Below are 27,783 nucleotides of genomic sequence, written 5' to 3'. Positions count from 1 at the left end.
CGCCAGAGAAGAGCACAACCCTAGGTGGTGGGGGCGGCCGCGACGAGAGGTGGCGGGGGCGGCAGCGATGGGCGGCGGCTTTTGAGGGAGGGAGATGGGGGAGGGGATCGGCGGCGGCTGCGAGGGCAAGGGCGGCGGCGAAGGATCTGGTGGGGCGTCGCCAGGAGTGAGGGAGGAGATGGGGGCGAGTGAAGGATCTGACAGGTGTTTTCGATACGATGACGAAAATAAACCGATGTACGATGACGAAAAAAACCCGGTGATGGGAGTATGACGAAAAAAAACCAGCAAAAATTGACCGGACGACTATTCCAAATCGTCCATTAGGAGTAGAGATTCCCCTGGTCCCTTCACCTTGTGACGTGAACAATGAACTCCTGCATATCCTGCCACGACGAGCCGCCCTTGGAAACGGCTGCACGTGCGTCTTCGGCAAGCGCCTTGGCCGTGTTGCCCATAGCGATTCCTTGGTCGGAGTTGGACCCCATTGCCCTCTTGATGACCTCTTGGATGGCCGTGGCGGGCAGCGTCTCCCGGTTCTTCTCCCACGGCCGAACGATGATGCCCTCCCGGAGATGGTTGCACACGTACTGCGCGTTCCACGGCTGATCAGAGTGCATCGGCCATCCGAGGATTGGTTTCCCGTGACTTAGGCTTTCCAGTATCGAGTTCCAGCCGCAGTGGCTCATGAAAGCAGCTGTTGCGCCGTGCGCCAGGATCTCCAACTGCGGTGCCCACCCTGTGATCACCACCCCTCTCCCTTGGATCTTATCCCTGAATGCGTGCAGGAGATGGGCATGCCGGCTCTCGCCAGCCTCTCCCATTTCGTCCGCGCGGTCGGCGTCGCGCAGCACCCAGATGAACCGCTGCTCGCTGTGGTGCAGCGCGGTCGCCAGCTCCTGGATTTGGATGCTTGACAGCGAAGAAATTGTGCCAAAGGACACGTACAACACCGACGCCGGCGGTTGCGCGTCGAGCCACTCTAGGCAATCGTGGCGTAGGTTTGGGGCTTTGCCTAGCAGCCGGTTTAGTGGTCCGATTAAGAAGACCTTCTTGCCGCCAGCACGAGCCAGGCCCTTGCGGCAGGTATCGATGAACTGGCCCTCGAGGGCGTTGAACGAGTTGAGAAGCAGTCCAGCGCCGGATACGCGGAGCCGGCGCTGCCGCTGCATCATCTCCATGAACTCCTGGGTGAAGATGGACTCAGGGGGCGGCGGAGGCAGACCGAGGGCGCTCACCAGGGGGTGCCTTGGGTCCCTCAGCACGGTGCAGAACGATTGCCCCAGGCAACAAAGGGCGTACGACTCGCCGTTGGGGAGACGCGACGCCTCCGCTGCCGGGAAGCCCACCGTAATGTCGTGCACGACCACGACCCGACGGCGCGAGGCAGCGAGCTCGTCCAGGAGGCGCCTTAGCGGGGCCGCGGCGTGGTCACAGAACACGTCGAGGGCCGACTGCAGGTGGCATGGGAACGCGTGCCAGTGGTCGGGGTCGGGCGGTGCCGTCCCGTAGGCCCGCCGGATGTCGAGGACACAGAAGTGGAGCGAGGTGAGAGTGGCCGCGTCCCAGCCCTGCACGCGCGAACGCGCCTGGAGGATGTGCGGCGCGGGCGCTGCGTAGTGGACGTCCAGCCCACGTGACGAGAGGAGCAGAGACAAGTTGAGCATTGGGTTGAGGTGCCCCTGCACCGGGAGAGGCACGGCCACGATTACCACCCCCTCTTGCGACATGCCGGTTCCTGATGATGTGCTATTTCGATGTCAAATACTGTATTTGTAGCACCAGCGATGGCACGCGGCTCTATTTGTAGCACATGCCCGTACACAAGCTGCTGGGTGGATTCCAGCGCCAGGCTAGCTCAACAATTGTATGCAAATTTGTAATGGATATACCTAGACACAGTTTAATTGGGAGAAATGATTGCAGGCTTGTCGCAATGATACATATGCTTAGTCAAACTCATTGATGATCACATTATTAGCCTATACTTTAAAAAAAGTTTTAATGAATTTCATGCGGGATTAAGTATACTCCTGTCACTTAGAAAAATGGGCTACCGTACCTGTAGGTACATAGTCAAACCCATTGATGATCACATTATTGGGAAATTTTCAAGTGTTGCGACATGATAACACACGATCACATTATTGCGGAGTACTCCCTCCTTTCCAGTTTATAGGGCTTATCTCAAAATTTTAGTTTTTTCATTTTATAAGGCTCAATTTGGTTGTTTCCCATTACATGTTCAGATGCATTAAATCATTGCATGCAAGTATTGAGAGAAAATTGACCAATGCATGTACTTTATGCATGCATGCATTTCAATTAATGCATTGGTAAACATAATTTTTTGAGAAAAAAGAGCATTAATTAGGTGCTTTTGTAAACTACAAAAAATATTCCACCACTCACCATCTACCTTGGATGGTGAGATTTTTAAATTGAGCCTTATAAACCGGAAAGGAGGGAAGAAAGTTTGGGATTAGACTATAGCTCAAGCACCAGAATAAAATTAATGGACACTAATCCGCAAAAAAGTAATAATTAATGGATACACGTTAGACGTGGTTTAATTAGGAAATATATTGACCGCTTTGTCGAAGCGATATATTTATACTCCCTCCGTTCCAAACTATAGTGCTTCCCCTATTCCCGTGTTTTAACTTTGACCATAAATTTAACCAACGAGACCGACTACGGCCGGAGCAAAAGTTATACCAGTAAATTCGTATTCAAAAGAAGTTTTCAATTATATATTTTTTTCTTCCACCGCAGTCGGTCTCGTTGGTTGTGGACATGTGGTTAAAGTTAGACCTTAGAAAATATGGGCACACTATATTTTGGAATGGAGGGAGTACATTCTATTGGGCTAAATGCAGTCCAGACAAATGATACAATGAAGGGATAATTAGATTTATGCCCCTAGTTGTGTCCCACTCGTCTGTTTTACCCCTAATTCTCAAAAGTCACCGGTTCTGTCCAACTCACTTTGCTCCTCTTATGCTTTTGCCCTTTGACCGTTTGACTGTTAGTTTGAAAACTTCGTAACTAATTCATACTAAATCAGAAAAATGCAAATAAGATATCAAAATGTTCAGAAAAACATCACCTATATGTCAGTGTCATTTGCATTCATGAAAAAGTGTTAGAAAGTGCCCATCCGAGTTTTAGCTCTTATGCTACCACCATGAATAGTGAAATCTAAAAAAGTTCAAAAAAATTCAAAAAAAATTGGTGGCAAAGAATGACAAATGTTTTAAGTGCCCGCCAAGTTTCATCAGGGAATAACATTCATGGGTGCCGCGGCAAAAAAAACAATCAACACTCCAAAATAGATTATTATTTTGCCACGACTTCCATGAATGTCGTTCCCTAATGAAACTTGGCAAGCACTTAGAACATTTGTCATACTTTGCCACCATATTTTTGTTTGAGTTTTTTTGAATTTTTTTAGAGTTTACTATTCATGGTGGTATCAAAAGAGCTAAAACTCGGATGTGCACTTTCCAACACTTTTTTAATGAATGCAAATGACACTGACATATAGGTGATGTTTTTCTGAACATTTTGGTATCTTATTTGCATTTTTCTGATTTAGTATGAATTAGTTATGAAGTTTTCAAACTGACAGTCAAACGGTCAAAGGGCAAAAGCATAAGAGGAGCAAAGTGACTTGGACAGAACTGATGACTTTTGGGAATTAGGGGTAAAACAGACGAGTGAGACACAACTAGGGGCATAAATCTAATTATCCCTACAATGAACGCCGAGTGGGATGAATTATATTACTTTGAAAATAGGCGACCAGACCTATATATCTGTCGATATGCATAGAAAGTTCCTAAAATCTAAAAAGTGGCCGCGCACAGTTTAGACGGAACGAGCGGCCGGCTCAGAGCCGCTCGATCTCGTCCCGATCGACGATGCGTACGCTCCAGGTGTTCCCTGGTCGGATAGTGGGCCGCGCCGCTCAAACCAGCGCGTGGACCGGTTGCTTGGTCCGTTTGCGCCGCGCCACGCTATAATATACTCCCCGTGGACCCACATGTCATAGGGTGATGTTAGGCAGTTCCCAGCGTGTAGTGGGCGGCGGTTTCGAATTTCGTGCCATTACCCCGTCCACCCCTCACCTGTCGTCGCCCATTCCTCCTCTTTCCCCTTGCTATCGCCGCTGTTGGTGCTTGGAGGCGGCTCCAAATCCGTCGCTGGTTGTGGTCGACGGCGGGGCGCGCCGCAAGGGTCGTCGTCCGCAGCGGCACAGGTACTGCTCCTACCATGCGTTCCCCGGTACTCGTCCCCGACCCCTCCCTTTTTCCCGGTGAGGTCGCCCGTTTTCCGATGAGGTCGAGGTAGAGGTCGAACTCGAGGTCACGGTTGGGGTTAGGTAGGTCGAAGTCATTTTCCGGCGAGGTTGAGGTCACCCGCGCGGACTACTTCGTTTGGGAAACCGCCGGATTGGCAGGGACGGGGTAGGGTCGTGCTCATCCCGTCGTTTTTGTGTTGCAATAGGGGGAGAGTTCGTGTATATACATATGGGATGAGTGGTTCAGGGAGGATGATTGGTTAGCCCTGGCCATAGGTTCGTCTGTGGATTTTAGCCTCGCGGTGGATCTGGTGTTTTTAATGAGTGTTTTCCCCCCTCGGTGTGCAACTGTGTTTCCCCTTGCGTGCAGATTAGGAGCAGTAGTAGACAATTTTTGAGACAATATAGCCAATGTGTCAGCCTTGTGGTGGTTCTCATGGGTCATGTGTTTTTCCCTACTGTGTGCAATTAGGGACCATTTTTGTGCAAATCAGCACCTATGCTTGCCAATTTCCCAACATTAACTAGCCAAGCTGCCATCCTTTGTGATTGATCTGGTGGTTCATGTGTTTTCCCGCTGCTGTGTGCAACTAGGAACCCTTGTTTGCAAAGCACCAAGGCTTGCCATTTTTTGCAATATAGTGTACCCAATCTGCCAGCCTTGTTGTGGATTTGGTGGTCCACGTGTTTTTTTATTCTACTGTGTGCAAATAGATATAATCACTTGTGCAAATTAGTACTTCCTTGACGGCACGGGGGTGGCTGGCCAGGGTCAACGTGTAGTTGGCTAGGGTACACGGTAGTCGTTAGGTAGAAGGGATGCATGCCCACGACGCCCGTTGCGATTTTAGGGCGATTTGGCTCTTTAGTTCATGTTCCGCTCAATTTTTGCAGAGGTTTGAGATCTGTTCATGATTCTTAGTCATTCTGCAAGTTGTATTAGATGCGCACAATGTTGTGTGCAGTGCATTGGCTGATTTTCCCTGATTTTGTAGTTGGTTGGTGTTCAGTAATTAAAGTGGTTAGTTGCACAAAATTCTGCTCAGTTGGCTGCGTCCATATAGTACTTGGCTGTCCATATGCTCTGCAGTTGCAGCAGTTGTTTTGGTCAGTTGGCTCACTGTCTGTACTAGTTGGTTGTCTATACGATGTTCAGTTGCACAAGTTGCCTGCTCAGTTGGCTGCATCACTTTCACTAGTTGGCTGTTCATATGTTATACACTTTGTGCTAGTTGCTATACTTAGTTGGCACAAGTTATCTTACTGAGCTTGTTGCCTTTAGTTAACTATTTTCTGCCTAGTTATTACTTGTCACAGTTGGCAAGTAATAGCTAGGCATAAAATAGTTAGTTGGCTTATATGCTGTCCAGTTTGCACAAGGTTCACTGCCCAGTTGGCTACATCATTGTAGTAGTTGGTTGTCCACATGTTTTTTGGTTTTTTGCATTTTGTGTCCTGCTTATGTGTAGATGTCTGCAGATCAAAGCAAACCTTCTATGATTTTTCTAGTTTGTTTCCGCATCTTCTAACTATGTTTTCTTTTGTTGTATTTCCTCCCGCAGGGCAAAAATGGTTATAATAGGAGGAGATGTGGATGGCAATGAAGAAGATGTATTTTTTTTCACTTTTTCTATGTTTTTGAGCTGGTTCCAACTTATGCACGTATGCTAATGTCCCATTTTTATGTTTTCTTTTTGGGTTGCTTAATCAGCATTCTGGAAGTTAGTCGCTTCGCTGGAAGTCGAAGCGTCCTGCTAATCGCCAGCCACGACCTGCGCGGAGTGTTGAGCAGGGAGAGGATGTTGAGGTAAGTGGCATGCTGATGACACAAGCCCATTTTCGGTTTTGTTTGGGTCATATAATTTTTTTTATTTTTTTTCATGCTCATGTTTTTTAATTTTTTTTCTTAGGATGCTGATCAGTTCCGTGTTGTAAAGCGGACTAGACGTGCAACACTTGGAAAGGGAGTTGAGTCATCTTCTAGGGTAAGTAAATTCGCGATTATAAGTGTTTCTCGCTTTTTAGACGCTGATGAAGTTATGCAGCAGTACTCACCACTATTTTTGTGTCCTTTTGTTTTTAGTTTGTCAATAACAACCTTGTAGTTGACATCTCTAGTCATCTTGATCTAAATACAATTGACATTAGTTGGCATCTTGTAGTTGACAAGTTGGCTTCTTTATAGTTGACATCACTGGTCATTTTTTTGTGCAGGCAGCAGTTGCTGGAGGAGCTATCGCATCTTCCGCACCAGATGCTGAGGTATGTGTTTTTTTTCTGTTTATGAGCTATTGAACAGTTCCTTGCAAACCTTTTTTTAGTTGTCGTTATCTTGTTGCAATATCATTTCTTATTGTTGCACATACGCTAGAACTTTTTGTAGTTGCCACATATCGTATATTTTCTTAGTTTTTTTTGAAGGTTGCACACTGGCAGTCTTCAGTTGTCCTCATGATCTTTATTAGTTGCACAAATACATCATATTAGTTGGCATGATCCATTTTATGAATATATAGCTTTTCCCAATACTGATCCAAATGATGATTGCTAGAATTTTTTTCATTCTTGCTTTTTCTCTTGTTTTTAATGTTTTTATATTCTCATCAGCAGGCCAGCCGTGAAGGAGTTGAGGTGGTTGCAGGGGAAGTTGTGGAGCGACCATCACAAGCGGGCAGGATAAGGGCATCACCAGTGCGGTTTCCAAATTTCAATGCCTCTCTAACCCCACCACAGAAGTCATAACTAGTTTCGAGGTTGTTCGGGGGCTATTGAACTTATCAGACACACTTCCAGCGGACCTCACTAAGTTCCTGGTGCAGTCCTACCAGCCACAGACCTCTGAAATGGTTTTCCTAGGAAGGGGAAGGATCCGTGTCGATGCTGACAGTGTTCAGAGGGTATTTGATCTCCCAAACAGGGGTCAAAAAGTCAGATATTTAGTTGACAAGGATGCCACTTGGAGATTCAGACAGGCCTTCAACATACCTGGAAATTCTCATCCCCAGATCGCTACATGGCTCAAGATGATTGAGGATATGGATGGAAGAACGAATGACACATTCATTATGGCCTGGCTTGCGGTTTCCTTTAGCACTTTTCTAGCACCAACCACGGCCTTGAAGCTCAGCCCAAAGTGCTACGGACTTGTGCTAGATCATGAAATGATCAAGAACACAAACATCTGCCTCTTCGTAGCAGAACACATTAATGAAACTTTCTGGAACATGGACCAGGAGAAGCAAATTGTCTGCTGCTGCTTGTATCACTTGATGGTTAGTGAAAACGACCACTTCCATCTGTTCTTGTTCTTTTTGTGCAGTTATAGTTTGCTTAAATACTCATAATATTAACTGAACTTGGCTTTTCTTTTGGTGGGTTTGGTGAAGATACTATACCTTGATGCGCTTGTCCATGGCATCCCAGTAAGCAACTGCGCGATATGATCGAATGCATGTGATAGTGCTCTAATTGCCAAGGTGATCAAGAAGGATACCATCTCTCCTGGTGTGTTCGGCAAATTACAAGTGAGTTCTCTTTGTTTTTTCCAACAGTTTCTTCTTTTTATGTTCTTTTGATGTCTGGTCACTTTTTTTGGAAATTGCACAAAAAACTGTCATCAGTTGGCACAACGCATGTAGTTGCACAGCTTGTAGCTTTAAGTTTGGCATCTGCATACATGTTCATTTTAAATTGGCACACCATCTTTTTTAAGTTGCACAGTTTTACTAATCTTGTTGCACAGATGTGTGGCATCAGTTGGTAGAAACTTTTTTAGGTTCCATGTGGATTGCACAGTTTTTGTTTCTTTGTTCAGTTGCATATATGTATAATCGAATTGTCTACCCCAGTATCTTGTTGTAGTTGCACATGTTATAATGTTTGGTTTCGTTCAACACACAAATCTGTTTTGATAACCTTGTTATTTTACTTTTCTCCTTTTTTATATCAGCTTAAAGAGGAGTATAGAGGCACGGAGCAGACACCACTGTTTGATGGAATTTTGGAAGCTGAAGCATTCATGGCATCCAAGTTACCAATAACCTACAATCCACAGGTTAGTGTTTTGCATACAGAAATTTGTACCACTTACCAACATTTTCTTTTCGGCTGGGATGTATGTTCAGTTGGACATGTATAACTTTTGTAGTTGCGAGAATACAGGATTCAGTTGGCTGTGATGTATGCACATATAAGCTTCTATAGTTGCACATGTTCTTTTGGACATTCAAAGTATTCATTTACAACCATTGACATCAACTTGGCAGAATGCATGTTTTTAGTTTGTGCCACAGTGCATGTGTAGTTTGCTAGAATCATGTTTTTAGTTGGCTAGAAAGTGTGTATTAGTCGGTTTTTTCTTATCACATCATGGTCAGTTACAGACATTGTACTTTTTAATTTTTTTCTAACTGAATCTTTTTTTTGTGTTGATGTAGAAAAAGGCAAATATTGCGAAAGTGGTCAATGACCTGTGCAAGGCTGTAACTGAATAGGTTGGCACCTTCATTGAAGCAGTTACCAAGATCGATGACGAGGAACCGGATATTGATCCTTACGTACAGCAACCATCAATGCAAACCGGGGCGTCACGCCATGCTCCAAGCAGAAAGAGACGGGGGTCAACTATACAAGAAGAAGAAGAGTTTGTTGATGATGAGTCAGAAGAAGATGAGGAAATGGAAGCGGCGATAGATGTTGACGATGATGGGGACACAGACGCGGATGAATCAGAGGAGGACAAGGATGAGGATGACAGTGAAGAAGATGCAAAGGAGGAGGAGGAGGAAGAGGAGGAGGAGGAGGACAAACAAGAAGAGGACAAAGGAGAGGAGGAGGAGGAGGAGGAAGAAGATAGTGAGGCAGAGGAGGAGAAAGAAGAAGGTGAGGCCGAAGAGGGGGACAGGGACAAAGGTGCAACAGTTGATGGCAGTGAGAGGGGAGAAGACAAAGGCGCAGCTGTTGATGGCAGTGAGAGGGAAGAAGACGCCAATGAAGAAGACGAGGATGGTTATGGTGATGATGTTGGGGGATCCAATGGAGGCAGCGACAGCAGCGATGATGATGATGATGATGACAATGCCCCTAGTTCTGGTGGTACAGGCGGCAACACATCCAGGAGGACTAGCACTTCTGCCACCCCAGCCAGCAGCAACAATTCATTGAGTAGCAGGAGCACACTACAGATGTTAATCGACAAAACTTGCTGGAAAGACAAGGATTTGCCGAAGTCAAAGAAAAATGACGAAGCAGAGTCTCATGGCAGCATTGATATGTTCAAACTCTGCAACTTGAAGCCAGCTTTGGCAACCACCTTTCCTGTGCCAGATTTTAGCGACCAAGATATGTGTGAGAAGGTAAACTTTGCCACTGATAAGAGCCTGTTCTTATCAAGTGTTGCTGAAAAGAATCAAGTTGACATGGAGGAAGCAGGAAAGGGTCTTGACTAGGTTCATTCAAAGGAAAAATACAAGGAATATTTGAAGCAGCTACCAGACCTAAGCTCCGGCAAGAGTAAGGAAGCATCCATGGCAAACCCTCATGTGGTCCAGAAGCGTAAAGCAGTTTCAATGAAGAAGAATCTGTAGTTGCCTCAAACCAAGGAGAAGATGGTGAGTGCAGATGCTGAAGTAAATATGGTCAAGGAAGCTATGCTTCAAACTGATACGCTAACTGTAGTAAGCAGAGAGCCAACCACCATCATAAGAGTTCAACAGATCAAGGGGAAGACTCCCCTTTCAACAGTCCCACCAAAACCACCTAAGCAGCAAAAGATTGTCAAGTATGCCAGGGGCACAAAGGGGGAACAAGCCACAAAAGGTTTGGAGTTCAGAGACAAGAGAGAACTACGAGCCGCAGCCATTGATGCAGGGGTGCCAAGTTCTGCTAGGTTGCTGCCAACTTAGACTGGAAAGATGCCAGCTACAGATACCAGTGTGCCAACTGATGTGTCAGCTAGCAGCGTGGTCACAGTCAAAACCACCACAACTGCTCAGGAAGGCACCACTGCAACTACAAGCCCCAAGGTGCCTATTCATAGAGATGCTTCAATGCCAAACACAAAAGGAGATTATCCTACTACCAAATTGCCATCCCCAAGAGCCAGCACATAGCAGCCAAGCAAGCCTGCATCACCGAGAGCTGACTTTCAGCAACCACTAACACAAGAGGAGGTGTTCAACATTATAAGTAGGTGCAAGCCTCCAAGGCCGCCAACTACAACACTATTGCGAACCAAGTCAGTGAAAGATGCACCCGTATTTGTGCCGCAAGGAGATGCCCTGGTCCTTGAACCCATACGAAGATCAAAGTCTTATCATGGTGACGGGGTCTGCGATGCACCATCTTTTGACCTCGGCATAGATGGTCATGCTTCAGCACCTGCTCCAGCAGCAGAAACAGCGGAAGCCAGTGTGATTCGTATTGATGAGTGTGAGTTGGACCCAGCAGCTGTGAATGAAGGATGCGCTGCTGCTGATGCTGGCAAGGCAATAGCTCAAGAGCTAGATGTTGGATCACCAGAGAATTGCCACACCCCGACATGCGCAGAACCAGATGCTGGCACGAGAAGTTCTTCAGGACCACCTATTGCACGAAGACAGAGGAGGGTAATAAGGCCCGCAGCATCTCAAAGGTCTCCATTCATTGACTACAACAACAAGAAGACTTTCAGCTCCAATGAGGCAGTGGACAAGCTTTACGCTGCCCTCTTGTATTGGGTCAGGCATCACGAAGGAGCAAATGATGAAGCTACTAGGTAAACTAACTCCCCACAGCCTACATACATATCTTTTTCAATTGCATAGGACCAGCCACTTAGTTGCACAGAAAGCATAGCATGTTGCGCAAAACAGGGCTTTTAGTTGCACACTGTTCTGTTTTCAATTTCATGCACATTTTTTTTGCTATTGTGACGCTTCGAGCTAACTTGTCTTTTTATTGCTTTCAAAAAAAATTCAGCCCTGAGATAATCAGGTATGGTGCTTTCTACATTTCTTTAAAGGAGTTAGTTGATTCGATGAAGCCGGTTCAATGGCTCTCAAAAATTGTTATTGACACTGGAATCTTACACATCATGGATAACTTACCAGAAGGGTCAAAGAAGGTTGTTATGCCACTGAGGTTTTCTGTAAGTTTTTCCAAAACCTTCTTTACCCTCATCTTTGTTCTGTAGCACTTTTTTTGTTGACCAATTGAGGGACGCCTTTCATCTACTAAGGAGTTTGAGCCATGCTTTATAATCTTTGCAGATGAATTTACAGCAAGGGATCCACAACGTGAATGAGATAAACAAGAAGTTTGATTACAAGAACCGTGTCGACAAGAAAGAGTTGGTGAGTGTTGGGCCAACATGATCCATCTCTTTTTAGTTGGCACCCACAGCATGTTCAGTTGCACATGACACATCTGTTAGTCGGCACATACTTCTTGCAACCTATTTTTAACTTGACCAAGTCTTTTACTGTTTTTTCTTAGCTACAGCCTGTATCTGTGTCTGAAATCGTTCATGCTTGCAGGTCATACTGCCAGTGCTCGAGTGCGATGATGTAACCGATATGGAAGGAGGGAGGCATTATTGGGTCTTCAATGTCAACTTGAGGGACGGACGCTTCGAAGTTCTTGACTCAAACAGGACGCTGGACAACATTGAGCTGATGACCACCGCCTCTACCATTGCGGGGGCAGTACGCCGACTATGGAGGAAGCATTACCCAAAGTTCAGCATCGAGCACTTCTAGATTATTGACATTGACGTGCCGAAGCAGCTCGGCAAGTAAGACAATAAGCATGGCTCTCTTCTCAATTTCTTACCATCATTTTGTAGTTTTTAAATTTTTCTACATGTGCAATCTTTAGTTTTTTAAGACACAGTACTAGTATGTAATCTGTTTATCATTTTTATGAGTTTCTAATGGATTATCTAGCCAGTTGCAGAGTGGCACATAAGTAGTTGTACACTGGCACATAAGCAGTTGCACAATGGCACATAAGCAGTTGCACAGTAGAACATAAACAGTTGCACAGTAGAACATAAGCAGTTGCACAGAGTGCATTATCTTTATTGGTTTTAATTTTATGTGACAAATTTCCTTTTTCTTGCCCATCGCAGTAATGAGTGTGGGTTGTTTGCACTGCTTAACGCCACCGAGTGGAACGGTAGCCAACTGCCCAACTACGAACCCAAGGAAGTACTCAACATCAGGAAGAAGCTGGCATATGATTGGGTCACCAGCACGCACAACACCGCCCCATGGAGGAAATTGCTGAGATACGACAAGGACTAGGTCAGTACTCTTTTTCTTTCTCTGCTCTATGGAGGAAGTTCCTGGTTTGCACAATTTTTAACCAGATTTTGTAGTTGCACACTAGTAGTAATTCCGTTTGCAAGTCAATATCATCACTTTTGTTGATACATTAGGAGCACTGGACATACAATTGTTCAACAACTAAATATTTAACCAGTTGCCAACAAAGGCACAAATAGCAACCTTTTTTACACAGTGCATGAACTAATTCAAGGAGCATAAATTAGATGAAGAGAAATCATAGATGCTGAATGTGTCCACTTGGTCCCAACATTGCTAAAAAACATCATCCTTTTCCTTCTGTTGTCTCAAAGTTACAAACGATGAAACAGAATCACAGTAGCCTGAGTGGACACACACCAGCAGTGTGATCTGTAGATTGGCACTGGCTGCATTTGTTTTTATTCTTTGGGTGTAGCTCCAGTGCCGATTTGTACCGTCGACTCTTTGCCCTACCCTTTGTAGTAGACCTTGGAGGATCCCTAGGAACAAAATCATCAGAAGCTTGTGCAGGGGATGCAGCCTCCAACGGGGCAGTAGGACCATCACGATCACCTGTGTAATAATCATATAAAAAATTTGGTATTTTTTTGTTGTGCAACCAGCACTGATGTTCTCTACAACCACACAACCCATGCTGTGCAACTAACTGGTTGTTGTGTGCAAGTTAAGTTAAAAAAATCACCTGCAGTAGCACGACCCGTCATGGTACTTGGATTGTAATCGCCTGTGGGCAGAACAGGAAAAACAAGTTAGATTTTTAGCTTGATTGTCAAACTAACACATCGCACGCAACTAGGCAGCATGTTCTGTGCAACTGGGCACTATGATATGTGCAACTGAAGTCACACACCCTAGTTTTGTTGGGAGTTGGGGAAGGTATTTTACCTGGGTGATGAGCCCCCTGACTCCTGCCTGTAGGTCCATTGGTAGTAGCACGCAGGGCACTGCTAGTTGGGCCAGGCGGGGGAGGAGGTCTTTGAGGGTTGGCATAACCTATAGCCAAAACAAGACAAACAAGTTAGTCGTGTTATCTTTGATGTTCGAACTAACACAGCGTGCACAACTAGGTAGCCTGTTTTCTATGCAACTGAGCACCATGATGTGTGCAACTGGAGTTACAGACCTAGTTTGATGGGGAGTTGTGGCAGGTAATTTACCTGGATGATGAGCCCCCTGAGTGCTGCATGTAAGGCCATTGGGAGGAGCACGCGGGGGAGGAGGTGGCAGAGGATGCCGTGTACAACCAGGAGGTGGAGGAGGTCCTTGAGGGTTGGCATCACCGATATCTAGAACAGGAAAAACAAGTTAGTTGTGTTATCTTGATGCTTGAACTAACAGAGCATGCACAACTAGGCAGCCTCTTCTATGCAACTATCCACCATGATGTGTGCAACTGGGCACAATGATGTGTGCAACTGAAGTTACACACCTAGTTAGATCAGGAGTTGGGGCAGGTAATTACCTGGATCATGAGCCCCCTGATTGCTGCCTGGAGGTGGAGGAGGTCCTCGAGGGTTGCCATCATCTGATGGCCCCGTGGCAGCAGTCAGTTTTTTCTTTTTCTTGGACTTGTTCAGGTGGCTGATCTCGGTACGTGCTGTGTGCATATGCTTGTATACAATAGCTTGTGCTGGATCAGAACCACTCGCAAACTTTGCTAGTTTCCGAAAATCTTATATCATGTTCCTCTTCCTTATCTGCTTGTTTGATTGAGGAGGCATTTTATCTGGTTGCTCATAACCAGTCCCTGGCGCACTAGGTACAGCAGTAGGTGTCCACCGTCTTAGCAGGTACCTTTCCGGTATGACATCAACTCCAATATGTGTGAACACCTTGAGGATGTGGCAACAGAGGATGCCGTCCTTGTCCATTTTACAGCACTCACACAAATAGGAACCCTCCTCCACCCTTGCCTGCACCAAGTAGTTTCGAGAACCATATTTGGCAACAAATTCCTGGTTCGGTCTGAGCTCAAATATATCAGCACCAACTTGGAATGCATTATAGCGTCCAATCAGCTCAAACTCTTCTCTGAACTTGCGGTAAAGGTCCCTAGTGTAGGTTTTGTAAGCTTGCTTCTCTATTGGGAAGTTGGACCACGGCTCAATATCAAGGTGTTCTGTCCTGTAATCATTGTAGCCTTCCTTGGCAAGGATGTGGTTCTGGATTTTTTCATATTGCTTGACGAAGTTCAGCATTGAGTTGTGTGGGTTCACATATCTTTTCAGGACAGCGTTGAACCCCTCACTACGCTGTGTAGACTGTAGGAATGGGAAGTACCTGTGTTTGAAGTAGCACGGCACCCAAGTTGACCTATATTCGTACAACTTCTCAAAGTGCATGTGCATCATATCCTCGTACTTCACCATTAAACCAGCCCAATTCTGCTCAAACTCGTCTATAATGAAGCTGAAGTCAACACACTTGTTGAAATCATCAGAGAGTCCTGGATTCCGGCATAGCAGCCAACCAACTTTTTCCTGAACCTTTTTCATGATGTGCCATCAACAACAGTGGTGCACGGTGGTTGGAAAGATGCTCTGTATTGACTGCCTCGTTGCACCATCCTGATCGGTGATGAAGTTGTCAGGAGGTTTGCCATCCATAGCCTCTAGGAATGCTCCAAAGACCCAATCAACGCTCGATGCCAACTTCTGCCTCACAAACGCGCAACCCAGCATGAAAGATTGGCCATGTCGGTTTATTCCTATGAAGGGCGCGGACGGCATATTGTACATGTTGGTCATGTAGGTGGTGTCAAATGATATGCAATCGTGGTACGCCTCCGCATAAGCTTTTCAAGGTAAGCCATCCACTCAAAATATGTTGACAACTCTGTCCTCTTCATCATATTTCACCTTATAGAAGAAGTCTGGATCGGTTTTTTGTATATCCTTGAAGTGCGCAATTGTCTCAATCAGATCACCCTCCTTTGTGTCATCTCTACGGAAACTTGTACAAAAATTTGTTATTGCCTTTGGTCCGAATGGCACCATCATCTCAGATCCATAGAACTCTGCCATTATATGCATCATACGTCCTGCATAATACAAAAACAAACATTATATCCTTTTTTTAGTTGCACGAATGTGCACACCCAGCTGCACAGTAATAGGACATGTGTTGGCACAGAAGATAATCGCAGGAAATGGACACCTAGCTACACCTTTTTAAAAACAATTTTGCACTTTTTGCATACATGACATTGTGTAGTTGCACAGTAAAGACAATCTAGTTGCACAACAAGCACCAAAAGTGATATGCAAAACAACATGGGAAGTTGGACACCAGTTGCACAGTTAAGTCATTTTAGTTGCACAGTAGTACCATAACAGTTGCACACTGGACTGCCTAGAGGAAAACTTAATTCTTTAAAGGATGGATCATGTGCACAAATGTGCACATCCAGCTGCACAGTAATAGGACATGTGTTGGCACAGAAGATAATCGCAGGAAATGGACACCTAGCTGCACCTTTTTAAAAACACTTTTGCACTTTTTGCATATAGGACATTGTGTAGTTGCACAGTAAAGACAATCTAGTTGCACAACAAGCACCAAAAGTTGTATACAAAACAACATGGGAAGTTGGACACCAGTTGCATAGTTAAGTCATTTCAGTTGCACAGTAGTACCATAACAGTTGCACACTGGACTGCCTAGAGGAAAACTTAATTCTTTAAGGGATATAGAAAAACAACACACCTGTAGTCAAGTTGCGGTTATACAAGATGCGCAGAAACTCCTTTTCATCAGGTGAGATGCCTTGGTGGGATCTCAAGTATTTGGACATTGAAGGTTTGTTCACGAGCGGATGATTGTGGTCACGAACAAAGTGCGTCACCTCTCATCGCCCATTTATCAGCTTCACCAACATTTTCGCTTTGCACTGAGTCTGCTTTATTGTCCCACGTTTGCGCTTCTTCTTCTTCTTACTAGTACCAGCATCCTCTTCAACAAATATTGGAGGTTCTTCTTCCATCTCCTCGTCACTGTCAACAGATTTTGGATCTGGAATAGGGTCCAGGATAGGAGGAGCCTCAGCTCCTCCATCATCAGCTTTGGGCTTCTTGAACTTGTTGCAGCAAAAGTATTGTTTTATCAATTCATTGGTGCAGGGTGTCCGTCTAGATGTGTTCATCTTGATAGAGAAACCCATCCGTAGTGCGTAGCTGTTGTAGTGATCATTAGCAATTTGAAGGCTGTCAAACCTCATGCCAACATAGGGTTCCATAGGTTGAGAACCAGCCTCATCCTCTCCTTCTTCTTCTTGCACAGCTCCATCAACAGCCCCAGCTCCTAACTCAGTCCTGGTTGGACCAGGAATATTTGCCTCGGTTCCTGTGTCATCTAGAGTATGGCTCTCTGACTGCAAAGACACCACTACGAGGGCACCACGGCTTGATGGCTGGCCTGCCACATTGTCATGGCCCATAGGGTTTCCACCACGACTTGCCTGCGTGTAGTAAACAGATTGCCCATTTTCTGTCCAATTTCATTGTGGTATGCTGGGTTGCTGCTGATCCATATCATGAGGAAGCTCATTGAGATCAGGAGGCAACTCATTGAGATCAATCATTTTTTTCCTTTTTTGGATGCTGCCACACACTCACTGCACATATAAAAAAGAAGAAAGTGATGTCATCAGTTGTTAATCATAGAAAAGAGTGTTTCAAACAACCTAAAAACTTAGTAAATAGGCGGTTGCACACCATTTTATGACAATCTTAGTTCCAAAAGCAACATGTCTATAGCAGAATCTTTTATTATAACATGCATGCATTTTTTTCTGCATAGAGTTGTTATGTTAGTTGCACAGTTTGCAGTAAATAGTTGGTAAGAACTTGACTTATTTTTACTACAAAGTTTTCTAACTTTTTCCTCTGCTTTTGTTGCAATGATCCGTAGGGTTTCCGTTGGCAAGGAGCTTATTCAGATTTTTCTGCACATAATTGGGACACAATTTGATGCTACTTTTGCAGATGCAAAATCCAGGTGAAAGATGAAAGAAGAATTTGATGACAGACTATAGATATATGTTTTTAGTCGCCGTTTCTATTTCTACTTCCAGTATATTTGAACATATTTTTACCCTATAACTTTGCAATAGGTGTGCTACCAGAATATATGTGTGGGACAAGCATATATGCGTGACTACTTTAATGTGGTTTTATGGCTTCAATAACCTTTGTTTATTTATCTGTTGCACATATTGCTGTAGAAGTTGCTGTACTGCAGTTTTTTGGTTTTGGCTAGAATAGATCTTTGAGTTGGCCAGGATGCATATATCAGTTGGCCAGCATGAAAGTTTAGTTGGACAGACAATGTGTTCAATTTTGCTAGAATAGATGTTTTCAATTTCCCAGGATGCATATATCAGTTGGCCAGCATGCATGTTCAGTTGCATAGTCCATGTATTCAGTTGAATAGAATAGATGTTTCAATTTCCTAGGATGCATACATCAGTTGGCTAGCATGCATGTTCAGTTGCACAACCAATGTGTTTAGTTGGCTAAAATAGATGTTTGAATTTTCATGGATCCATATATCATTTTGGCCAGGATGCATGTTCTGTTGCATAGCCAATGTATTTAGCTGGCTAGAATAGACATTTCAGTTGGCCAGGATGCATATATTAGCTTGGCCAGGATGCATGTTTTTGTTGCACAGTCAATGTGTTTAGCTGGCTAGAATAGACGTTTTAGTTGGCCAGGATGCATATATCAGTTGGCCAACATGCATGTTCCGTTGCACAGACAATGTGTTTAGCTGGCTAGAATAGACGTTTCAGTTGGCCAGGATGCATATATCCAGTTGGCAAGCATGCTTGTTCAGTTGGCTAGAATCATGTATTAGTTGGCCAGAAAATATGTCTTAGTTGACTTGTTGAACACATAAAAGGGGGCAGGGGAAACTTGCTTGGCATGCATTTTTAGAAAAGCACATTCAGTTTCGATCTGGGAACCCTAAGTTAGTGTGCAGATGCACTCATAGGGTGATGTTTCAGATCTACTCTTTTTTTGAAGTAGATTCTCCATGGATTTGATGATGGATCCATGGAGGAGGGTGTTTTTATAGATGCAGTACAAGAAAGGGGAGAACTGAAGAGGGGTAGAGAGAAAGTACTTGCCTGATGTTTGTTGCCTGGTATGGGTATGATCACCCTGCCTTTTAGATCAATTTGCTGAAGCAGATTCATCTATCTTTCTGCTCCAATGGCGGCTATACAGGAGGAGGAAGAAGGAGCTTTGGATCCCTTTCTTTCGTGCAGGTCAAGAAACAAGAATAAGGTAGCATGGGGCGTGGGAGGCATTGGGTAGGTACGTGTGGGGACGCTGCGTACATACGCTGGGGCGTGGGGACGAGCGGGCGTTGGAGGCGTGGGAGCATGGGATGCGAGGCCTATCGGGCTGGCCGCTCAATCGGGTTTGGTGGCAGCCTGTCCCCTTCCTTTTCTGTACCACGGGGGGGGGGGGGGGGACAGGGCTTACCGTTTTTGGCCGGCCGCTAGATCGCACTAGTGGGCAGCAGGCCGCCCACTAGACGCGTCCTAGAAAGTTATTGGTGTTTACAATGACGGGAAAAACTTTATGAACCCGAATAACTGGGGAACATTCCCCTGAGTGTTTACGAGCGAAATATTCTTGGGGAATGTTTGGTTCCAGCGAATGAAAACATTTGCCAAAGGGAGTCCCTCCCAGCGAACCCCTCCTCTATATGTACCTGAGCCTCCCATTCTGCCAAAGAAAATACCATTTTCCTGTGATGCTGCTGAACCATAAAAAACTTATATATTGGACTTTATTTAACAAGTTAAAACAACATAGAAAAATGCCATCATGTATAAATCAAAATGCTGTCATGTTAGAAATTGAGTATACCAGAATTTTTTTTACAAAAAGAAAATAAAAAAGAATTTGACATGCTAAACACAATAAAATGTATATAGCAAAAACTACTAGTTGAAGTGTGAAAAAATAGTATTTTAACTAAAAATGCCATCATATAAAATGATACATGGTAAATTTGAACAAATGTATAAAAGGAAATTGTCATGATCAAGGATGATTCAAAATGGATATGTTTGAAAAACAAAAAGAAATTGCAATGATCGGGATAATATAAAAGCCATGCCATTAAAAAAATAAAATGCCATGATACAAATAATAAAATTATTGTGCCTTATATTTTCTTTGTTGAAAACAAGATATCACACAGAGAACTTTACATGATTAAAAAAAATAGAAAAACGAGATGCCATTAAGAAATAATTTACCATGCAATAGATTAAAAATTGGCATGCTATTAATAAAATAAAATGGCATGGACTTAATGATAAAATTGACATGATCTTAATAATAAAAATGGCACACTCTTCAAAATAAGAATGTCATGTTCTTCGGAATAAAAATTTCCATTATATAGATATAGATCTTAATAGCAAACTTTTATGAGCTTGCCATATGAACATAGCGGGGTTTATATAAGACTTGTCATGCTAACAAACAAGGTGGTACATATGAAACAATGCATTTTTGTGTACACGCAACATTATGAATGTTGCCATGTTCTTGTTACAAAAAATGACATGGCAAATTACAAAAAAAATAATAGAAAGGTTTTCTTTTTTTTTTTTGGAGTACACAAAAGGTATGAATTTTTCCATGTTATTGGTACAAAAATATCATGGAAAATTACAAAAATTGCCAAAGGTTTTCAAACACTTTCTATCTTTTATGATATTTGCCTTTTCTTCTTCCTACATACAATTCATAAATGCCATGGGTTTCCAATGTTCTTCCTACATACAATTTTTTTTTAGAAATTATTAGTCCATTTCACACAAGATTTTTTTTAAAATTCCATAGAATTTTTTCATTTTCTGAATTCTATGAAAAAATAGCATGAGCCAACATTTATATGATGTTTGTCACCTACATTATTTCTACAAGAAAACAAATTGCCATGTAAACAATTATAAACAATTATAAAAAAAATTGCCGTGCAAACGTATCTAAAACGTTCATACTATTATCCCATAGGAAAAGAGATATATACAGTTTGCCACGCAAGTTTGCATCACAAAAATCATGAAACTACTAGTGGCAAGATTATTGTTTTGCCATGGCAACAAAAAAACAGGATTTAGACACATGGGAGTAGATAGTTTAGATTCCATTGCAACATGATACTTTACAAAAAAATACCATGTGACGGAAAACCATTTTTTTTGTAAAAACACCATGATACTTTATGAAACACTTGAAATGGCATCTTTTTGTGGGATACACACTTGAAGTTAGAACAAATCATGTAGAAATTGCCATGGCAAAATAATGTTAAAAAATGCCATGTATTGAATGTTGGGAATCGTTGCATGGAAAACAAAAACTTTCTAAGCACACACAACGATCTATCCATGTAGATGCATAACTTTGAGGGGGAGAGTGTTTTCTACGTACCCTTGTAAACCGTAAGCGGAAGCGTTTCACAACACGGTTGATGTAGTCAAACTTCTTCGCGCTTCAACCGATCAAGTACCGGACGCACGGCACCTCCGCGTTCTGCACACGTTCAGCTTAGTGACGTCCCTCGCCTTCTTGATCCAGCAAGACGTCAAGGTAGTAGATGAGTTATGTCAGCACAACGACGTGATGACAGTGGTGGTGAAGTGATCTCTGCAAAGCTTCGCCTAAGCACTACGGAAATATGACCGGGGTGTAAACGCACTACTAGGGAAAATCTTATACACAGAATCTTAGCAGCAACGTCGCACAAAAAGAAGCACTACTGCTAATTAGCAGTAGCACGGGTACAATACACTCGCTACGGATACAAATTTATCAGTAGCGTGTGCTGGCTAAACCGCACTGCTACAAAAATTGACCGACAGTACCCACCAACCTAAGTTTAGTAGCAGCGCTGTGTCACGACACGCGCTACTGCTAATGCAATAGTAGTAGCGCGCTTTTTACTCCGGTCGCTGCTGCTAATTTTGAAATTGGCCACATGGTTGGCCCCGCTTAGCAGTAGCGCGTGTGTGAAAATCACGCTACTGCTATGCTCTTACGAGTAGCGCGTTTTCCCTCTCGCGCTACTAATAAGACGTAGCACACCACCATCTTTTCCCCCAGTCCTCCCCTCCCCCATCTCCTCTCTCCCCTTTCTCCTACCTCCCACATCCTCTCTCTCGCTCTTCTTCTTCCTCAATACTTCTCCCCCCATTACTCTCCCTCTTCTACCTACCTTTCTCTCTCTTCATTACTCCTAGCTAACTACACCACCTCCATTAATGCATCTCATTTCTATTTTTCCTTCCCCCTCCACTAGTTGAAGTTGTCTCCTCCCAAATTAGCTAGCTAGGTAGATGTAGCATTTAGTTAAGTGGTCTATTTTCCCCCTAACTAGATCTATCCTTGTCAAGAAGAGCTTTGTGCACTTTTGATCTCCCTACATCATCATCTCCACCGTGTGCTCGATCTCAAGATATATAGAGGTGATTAAAATTTCATGCTTTTGCAAAATGGAAATATGTGTATGTGTGTGATATGATAATTGGGAGATATGATGGAAATTGTGTGTATGGCATGAGTTGACGCTGAATTGTGCTTTTGAGTTGCCTATGTTTTGTCGAAATGTCGATTTATTTCCGTTTCGGCAAACTCCGGGCAAACTCTAGATCTATATATGTCCTATTTTTAGGGAAGGTCATGCCGAATTTTTGTATGACTTCGATGCATGCATGCATTTTTATAATCAATTTATTTATTATTACCGTGCAGACGTTCATTATGGTCAGTGGAACGATGGTGGCCAGGTGGTTGCGGTCGGCGGTGCAGGACATGAAAGAAAATAACCTGACAGAGGTTTTATGTCCGTGTCGAAAATGCAAAGGAATAGTTTGGCTTGACCCCTATGACGATGGTCGTGTCGAAGTGCACCTGCTCAAGACTGGTTTCATGGATGACTATACTCGATGGATAATTGAAGATGAGGATTACGATGTTCAGGACGCCGACGAGGTAGGCAATGACGACACGGGGCAAGACAAAGAGATGATCGATAATGGCGGCGGGGAAGAGGCCGGACATGGCGGCGGAGAAGGGGCCGGACATGGCAGAGGAGAATGGGCTGGACATCGCGGCAGAGAGAACATGGACTCCACGCAGCAGAGTTCGTCGGTACTAAGTCCAATCGTGCGGGGCCCTCATGTTCAAGCACTGCTTCGCAAGGAGACGAGTACTGAGAGAGCTGCTTCTAGAGAGGAGGCTAAGATGCAGCAACTGGTGGTAGACTCGAACACTCCATTGTATGATGGTTGCAATCCCAAGGTGACCCGCTTGAGTTTCACGCTCCAACTCCTGAAGACGAAGGCTAAAAACAAATGGACCGACGCTAGCCTCGACGAGCATCTCAAGTACCTAAAGGATGTTCTTCTCGCAGGGAATCTATGTCCTACTAGTGTTGATGAGGCCAAGAAGATCGTGTGCCCTCTTGATCTGCCACACATTAGATACCATGCATGCATCAATGATTGCATAATTTATCGGAAGGAGAACGCGGAAAAAATAAGTTGTCCGGTGTGCAATGCTTCTTGATACAAGAAGGCCGGGAAGAAATGTCCCTAGAAAGTTGTATGGTACTTATCGATCACTCCCCGTCGCTAGCGGTATTTCGTAGATCCAAGGAAGCAAAGATAATGCGCTGGCACGCCAAGAGGAAGAAGCCCGGTGATGGAGATGATCCGAAGCTGAGACACGTCAAGGATGGAAGCCAGTGGGGAGCGTTGAACATCTTCTACGGTATTTTTCTTCCTTTTATATGCAAATTTGAAGTGGACATGTGATGTTTTGGACATGTCATATTTGGAATTTGGACATGTCATTTGGACATGATGATTATGTGTAGGGTAAATGATCCAAGTGGCCTATGTTATGCCCGAATGTTGATTCATTTCCGTTCCGGTGAATTTCAGGCGCTCGATATGTCCATTTTTTAGCAAAGGTCATGCCGAAATAGTACTGGCGGGTGAGAGTGGCAGACGACGTGATGAAGGGGGTGCAATAGTACTGGCTGATGTAATCTGTCCCGTAGAACAGAGAATGGATAATGAGACGGAGGTCGACCCAATGGCTTTCCTCAAAACAAACGCGTCTGAGTGTGACTTAGATATGATGAGTCAACCATATGACGAATCGGGCTATCAGCATGCTAATGAGGATATGGATGATCTGCCCAGGCAGGAAGGTCGTAGCGGGGATTGCAAGAAGTCTCTCTTCATGAAATCCTCACAGGACATGGCTGAAGATGCCGCCTAAACACAGGCTCAACTAGCCGGGGGTCGTACAGTGCTTAACCCAGCAACACTGGGGCAGGGGTTAAGGAAGGTTCTAGAAGGTGTGCCCAAGAAAAAGGAGAGGAAGAGACCGGGGAAGATAGCTGCCTCCAAACAAGCCAGAGCACATAGTAGCCAGACGATGGACTCTGAAGAGTGTGTACCCGTGAAAGGTGCGACCATGTTCCATCTCACGGGCGAGCCGATGCTACCACCGAAACCGCTAGAGGCACTATCAGGGGATCTCAAAAGACTGCACGACCATGTGTTGTTGACTGAGAAAAGCCTACTAGCCTCGAAGGATCCAGGATATCCGACATAAGCGGCTCGTGTGCCTGAGGGGAAGTGCTACGTTGACACACGTCCTGCGAAGGTGTTCTTCCTGCAGTTTGACCATATCTTTGAGATGTTTCTGACAAGGCAGCTCGATTTTACAGTCGTCCGCCTTTTTGCGCTACATATGAGCTCCGTCATGAAGAGAGAAGAAGTCTCGCAAATATGTCTGGCGGATCCATACAACATGCATGAGTCTTTCTTGAGTCTCTGCGACTTTGAGCGTGAAACTTCTAGGGAGTACCTCCAAAACTTCATGGTACAGAATAAGGACCAGGAAATTGTCCTCCTGCCTTATCATCCAAAGTAAGTCAGTTCCGGACAACCCTTTCGTACATTTAAATCATTCCTTCTCGCTCATATGGAGAATAATTTGAGGTGTCTTTTCCTCTCAGAAATGGGCGCGCCGTCCTTATCGTTCTTTACCCGCGAGTCTCCCACGTCGTGTATTTCGACCCTTCCAGAGACTACGAGAAGGACTACACCTACATAATGAATATTCTATATGATGCTCTCCAAGGATTCAGCATTAGAGGTGGCCACGTGCAGATCAGGAAACAAAGAAACAAGAAGATGGGTTTCGCGCATAAAACTAACTTCTGCTGCATCCATGTCCCAAAACCAAGCAAGAAAGATGGATTCTACATCCTCCATCTCCTGATTGAGTTCAGCACCGATCACCAAAAGCTTCACATGACAAACAGAAATGATGATCATATCCACAAGTGGGTAAAATCTCATGGAGAAGCGGATGATAAACTTAGAGATGACTTATTTCGCATCCAAAGGGACATTGCGACGATCATCATGAAAGAAGTCGTTGATGAGAAGGGTATGTTCCACCACGGCCCTATATCCCGAGCTGACTTCTGAACTCGCATAGGCATGCAAGGTCATGACCTCACACCATTCAAGAAGCTAGGGTCCATCCTCGATGATATGGAAGGATGGAACTTCTAGTGATTTACGATGCCTATGATGATGATATGTGTCGGTTGAACTTGTATACTTTCTGTAGTGATGAAACTTTGTGATGTCCATGGTCCCTGCCGAACTTCCGTAACACTACTTTGTTAGTTTGGGTACGATGACCTGCGTACCTCTAGTTAATTAGTTTGCGTACTATATGTTGCATCCAGTTGCTAACCCTTTCTTTTTCGTGTTGCTCTAGTATATTTTGTTGCATATGATTGTACATCCTCTTGATTAAGATGCATCTCTAACAGGTACCTAGCTTCTTGATGGCGAGATGGCACTACTATGTCGTGTACAAAGGGAAGGTTCCGGGGGTGTACAATGAGTGGCCTAAGTGTCAGGCACAAGTGAATGGGGTCTCGGGCGCCAGCCATAAAGGCTTCAAAAGCAGACAAGAAGCAGAAGCTAGTTACTTGAGGTTCACGCTAGCGTGAGAGAGGACTCGTAACCGCCGCCTCATGTACTGCATAGTTCCGCTCTCACTCATAGTGATAGCTCTTCTTGCGTATATCATTGTTTACATGGATGACGTTTTAGTTGCAAGTATTCGAGACTTGCATGTATCGCTATTTTCGAGATGATGATGAGATATCACTTTGTGTAGGATGATGATTATGATGAGACTATTTGTATGTATATGCTATGATTACATCTGTGGTCTCGCAGCCATTTGTATGTGTCAGGACCCCGACTCAATGCCACATCGATCTAGCATGTAACACCTCATATCACTTTGCGGGCTCACGCACGGTATTCCCACGGGTGTCGCCTTACCTTTGCCCGGGACCGTTTGCGCCTTTTGGCACACGTATATGACAGTGTCGCTAGCATCCATATGATAAGGAGCTCGGGCTGACATGGCTAGTCGTAAACCCAAAGTGGCACAGACTTACAGGGACAGGCATCCATGACCCAGCATCGAACATGTCGGTCATCAGCGAGTGAATCCAGGCTGTAGCACTGGGCTAGCAGGACTCCGGTGAACCGGGCTGTAGCAGGCTAACAGGACTCCGGTATTCATCGCGTGACATTTCCCTGAAGGGATAGACACAAGAACGAAGAAGGACACATGCCGGCCAGCCTAAGTGTTCCGGAGCAGTAGCAAGCTACCATGGCTCGGTGGAAACACTAGGAGACATTTCCCGGTAAGAGAGGCTACCAAAGATAAACAACTAGATGGTCAGATCCCACACATACCAAGCATTTCAATATCATACACACAATATGCTCGATATGTGCAACTACAACATGGCATCACAACATGACTCTACGACTCAAGTAGTTTATTCAGTAGGCTCCGAGGAGCGAGATATTACAAACAGGGGTCTCATGACCCAACATTCAGAGCATACAAATCAAAGCACAAGCGGAAGCTATCATGTCTGAGTACAGACATCTATAAATGAAAAAGGCTGAGAAGCCTGACTATCTACCAAATCCTGCCGAGGCACAAGATCGTAGCTGAGGTAACAAGCTAAACGTCGAAGTCCACGCGGAACTACTAGCGAGACCGAAGTCTCTCTGCAAAAACATAAAATAGGCAAACGTGAGTACAAATGTACCCAGCAAGACTTACATCAGAACTAACTACATATGCATCATTATCAACAAAGGGGATGGTGGGGTTTAACTGCAGCAAGCCAGCTTTGACTCGGTGGCTATCCTAAACTACGACTGCAAGTAACTCTTTTGAGGTGGCGCACACGAGTCCACATATTCACCAACCAATACACCACTATGGAACCGCTCCCGTCTCCCTACGAGAACGCCATCCATAGCACTCACGCTTATCTTGCGTATTTTAGAGTATCCACTTTCACTTGTCTATGAACTGATATAAGCAACCCAGAAGTCCTTTTCCGCGGACACGGCTATTCGAATAGATCATATTAACCCTGCAGGGGTGTACTTCTTCACACACGCTCTCACCACTTACCGCCGTTTACACGACATGTACTCGGCAACCTTCAAGCGGAAGCCCAACGTGGGTGTCGGCCACGGCCTGCCTAAACACTCAAGTCTCTAGTCCAGGTTTATCGCCTATTCGGGTTCCATCCATGAGGAGATCCGGCCGGAGTTTCGCTCACAGCCCCAAACGATGTGAACAGGGTTCCGTGACACCAAACGGGCGCCCGGTTTACCCGGCCACGTGCCTACCGCATCACAGCCCACCCCTACGGTCAGCGCTGCGCACGGCCTCCAGCATACTACAAACACCAGAAACTACTTGCAACTCCTGGACAGAGGACAAGGGTGATTAAGAAGCCGAGAGGGTCCATTGGTTTCGGGCCCAATGCGTGGTAGTAGCTGAATCATGGATCACAAACACAGAACTCGGTTCCTGAGGACGGCTTCAATGAGACAACCCACCATGTACTCCTACATGGCCTCTCACCGCTACCTTTACCAAATCGTGTTCACACACTTAGCTCACACACAGTAGGACATGTTCACACACCTCTGATTCATCCCCGATGAATCAGACCTGACTCAACTCTAAGCAGTAGCAGGCATGACAAACAAGCATGAAT

General features: G+C 44.6%; 1 protein-coding gene and 1 pseudogene across 1 annotated transcript; both read right to left on the bottom strand.

The window, feature by feature from the left end:
• Nucleotides 1–350: 350 nt before the first annotated feature.
• Nucleotides 351–1,730, bottom strand: LOC123067448 (cis-zeatin O-glucosyltransferase 2-like). The gene has a single exon (XM_044490236.1). The coding sequence runs from the start codon at nt 1,728–1,730 to the stop codon at nt 351–353; it is 1,380 nt and encodes a 459-aa protein (XP_044346171.1).
• Nucleotides 1,731–12,940: 11,210 nt separating this feature from the next.
• LOC123067447 (uncharacterized) overlaps nt 12,941–27,783 on the bottom strand; it is an 86,055-nt pseudogene continuing 71,212 nt past the window's right edge.

The sequence above is a fragment of the Triticum aestivum genome, chromosome 3B, assembly GCF_018294505.1.
Source record: "Triticum aestivum cultivar Chinese Spring chromosome 3B, IWGSC CS RefSeq v2.1, whole genome shotgun sequence".
In the NCBI taxonomy this organism is placed as follows: Eukaryota; Viridiplantae; Streptophyta; class Magnoliopsida; order Poales; family Poaceae; genus Triticum; species Triticum aestivum.
Note: the sequence above shows the minus strand (reverse complement) of the source record. Positions and strands in the feature narration are given on the sequence as shown.

Bases quoted from the DNA above. Each gene is read 5' to 3' on its own strand.
- LOC123067448 (XM_044490236.1), bottom strand. From the start codon at position 1,730: ATGTCGCAAGAGGGGGTGGTAATCGTGGCCGTGCCTCTCCCGGTGCAG.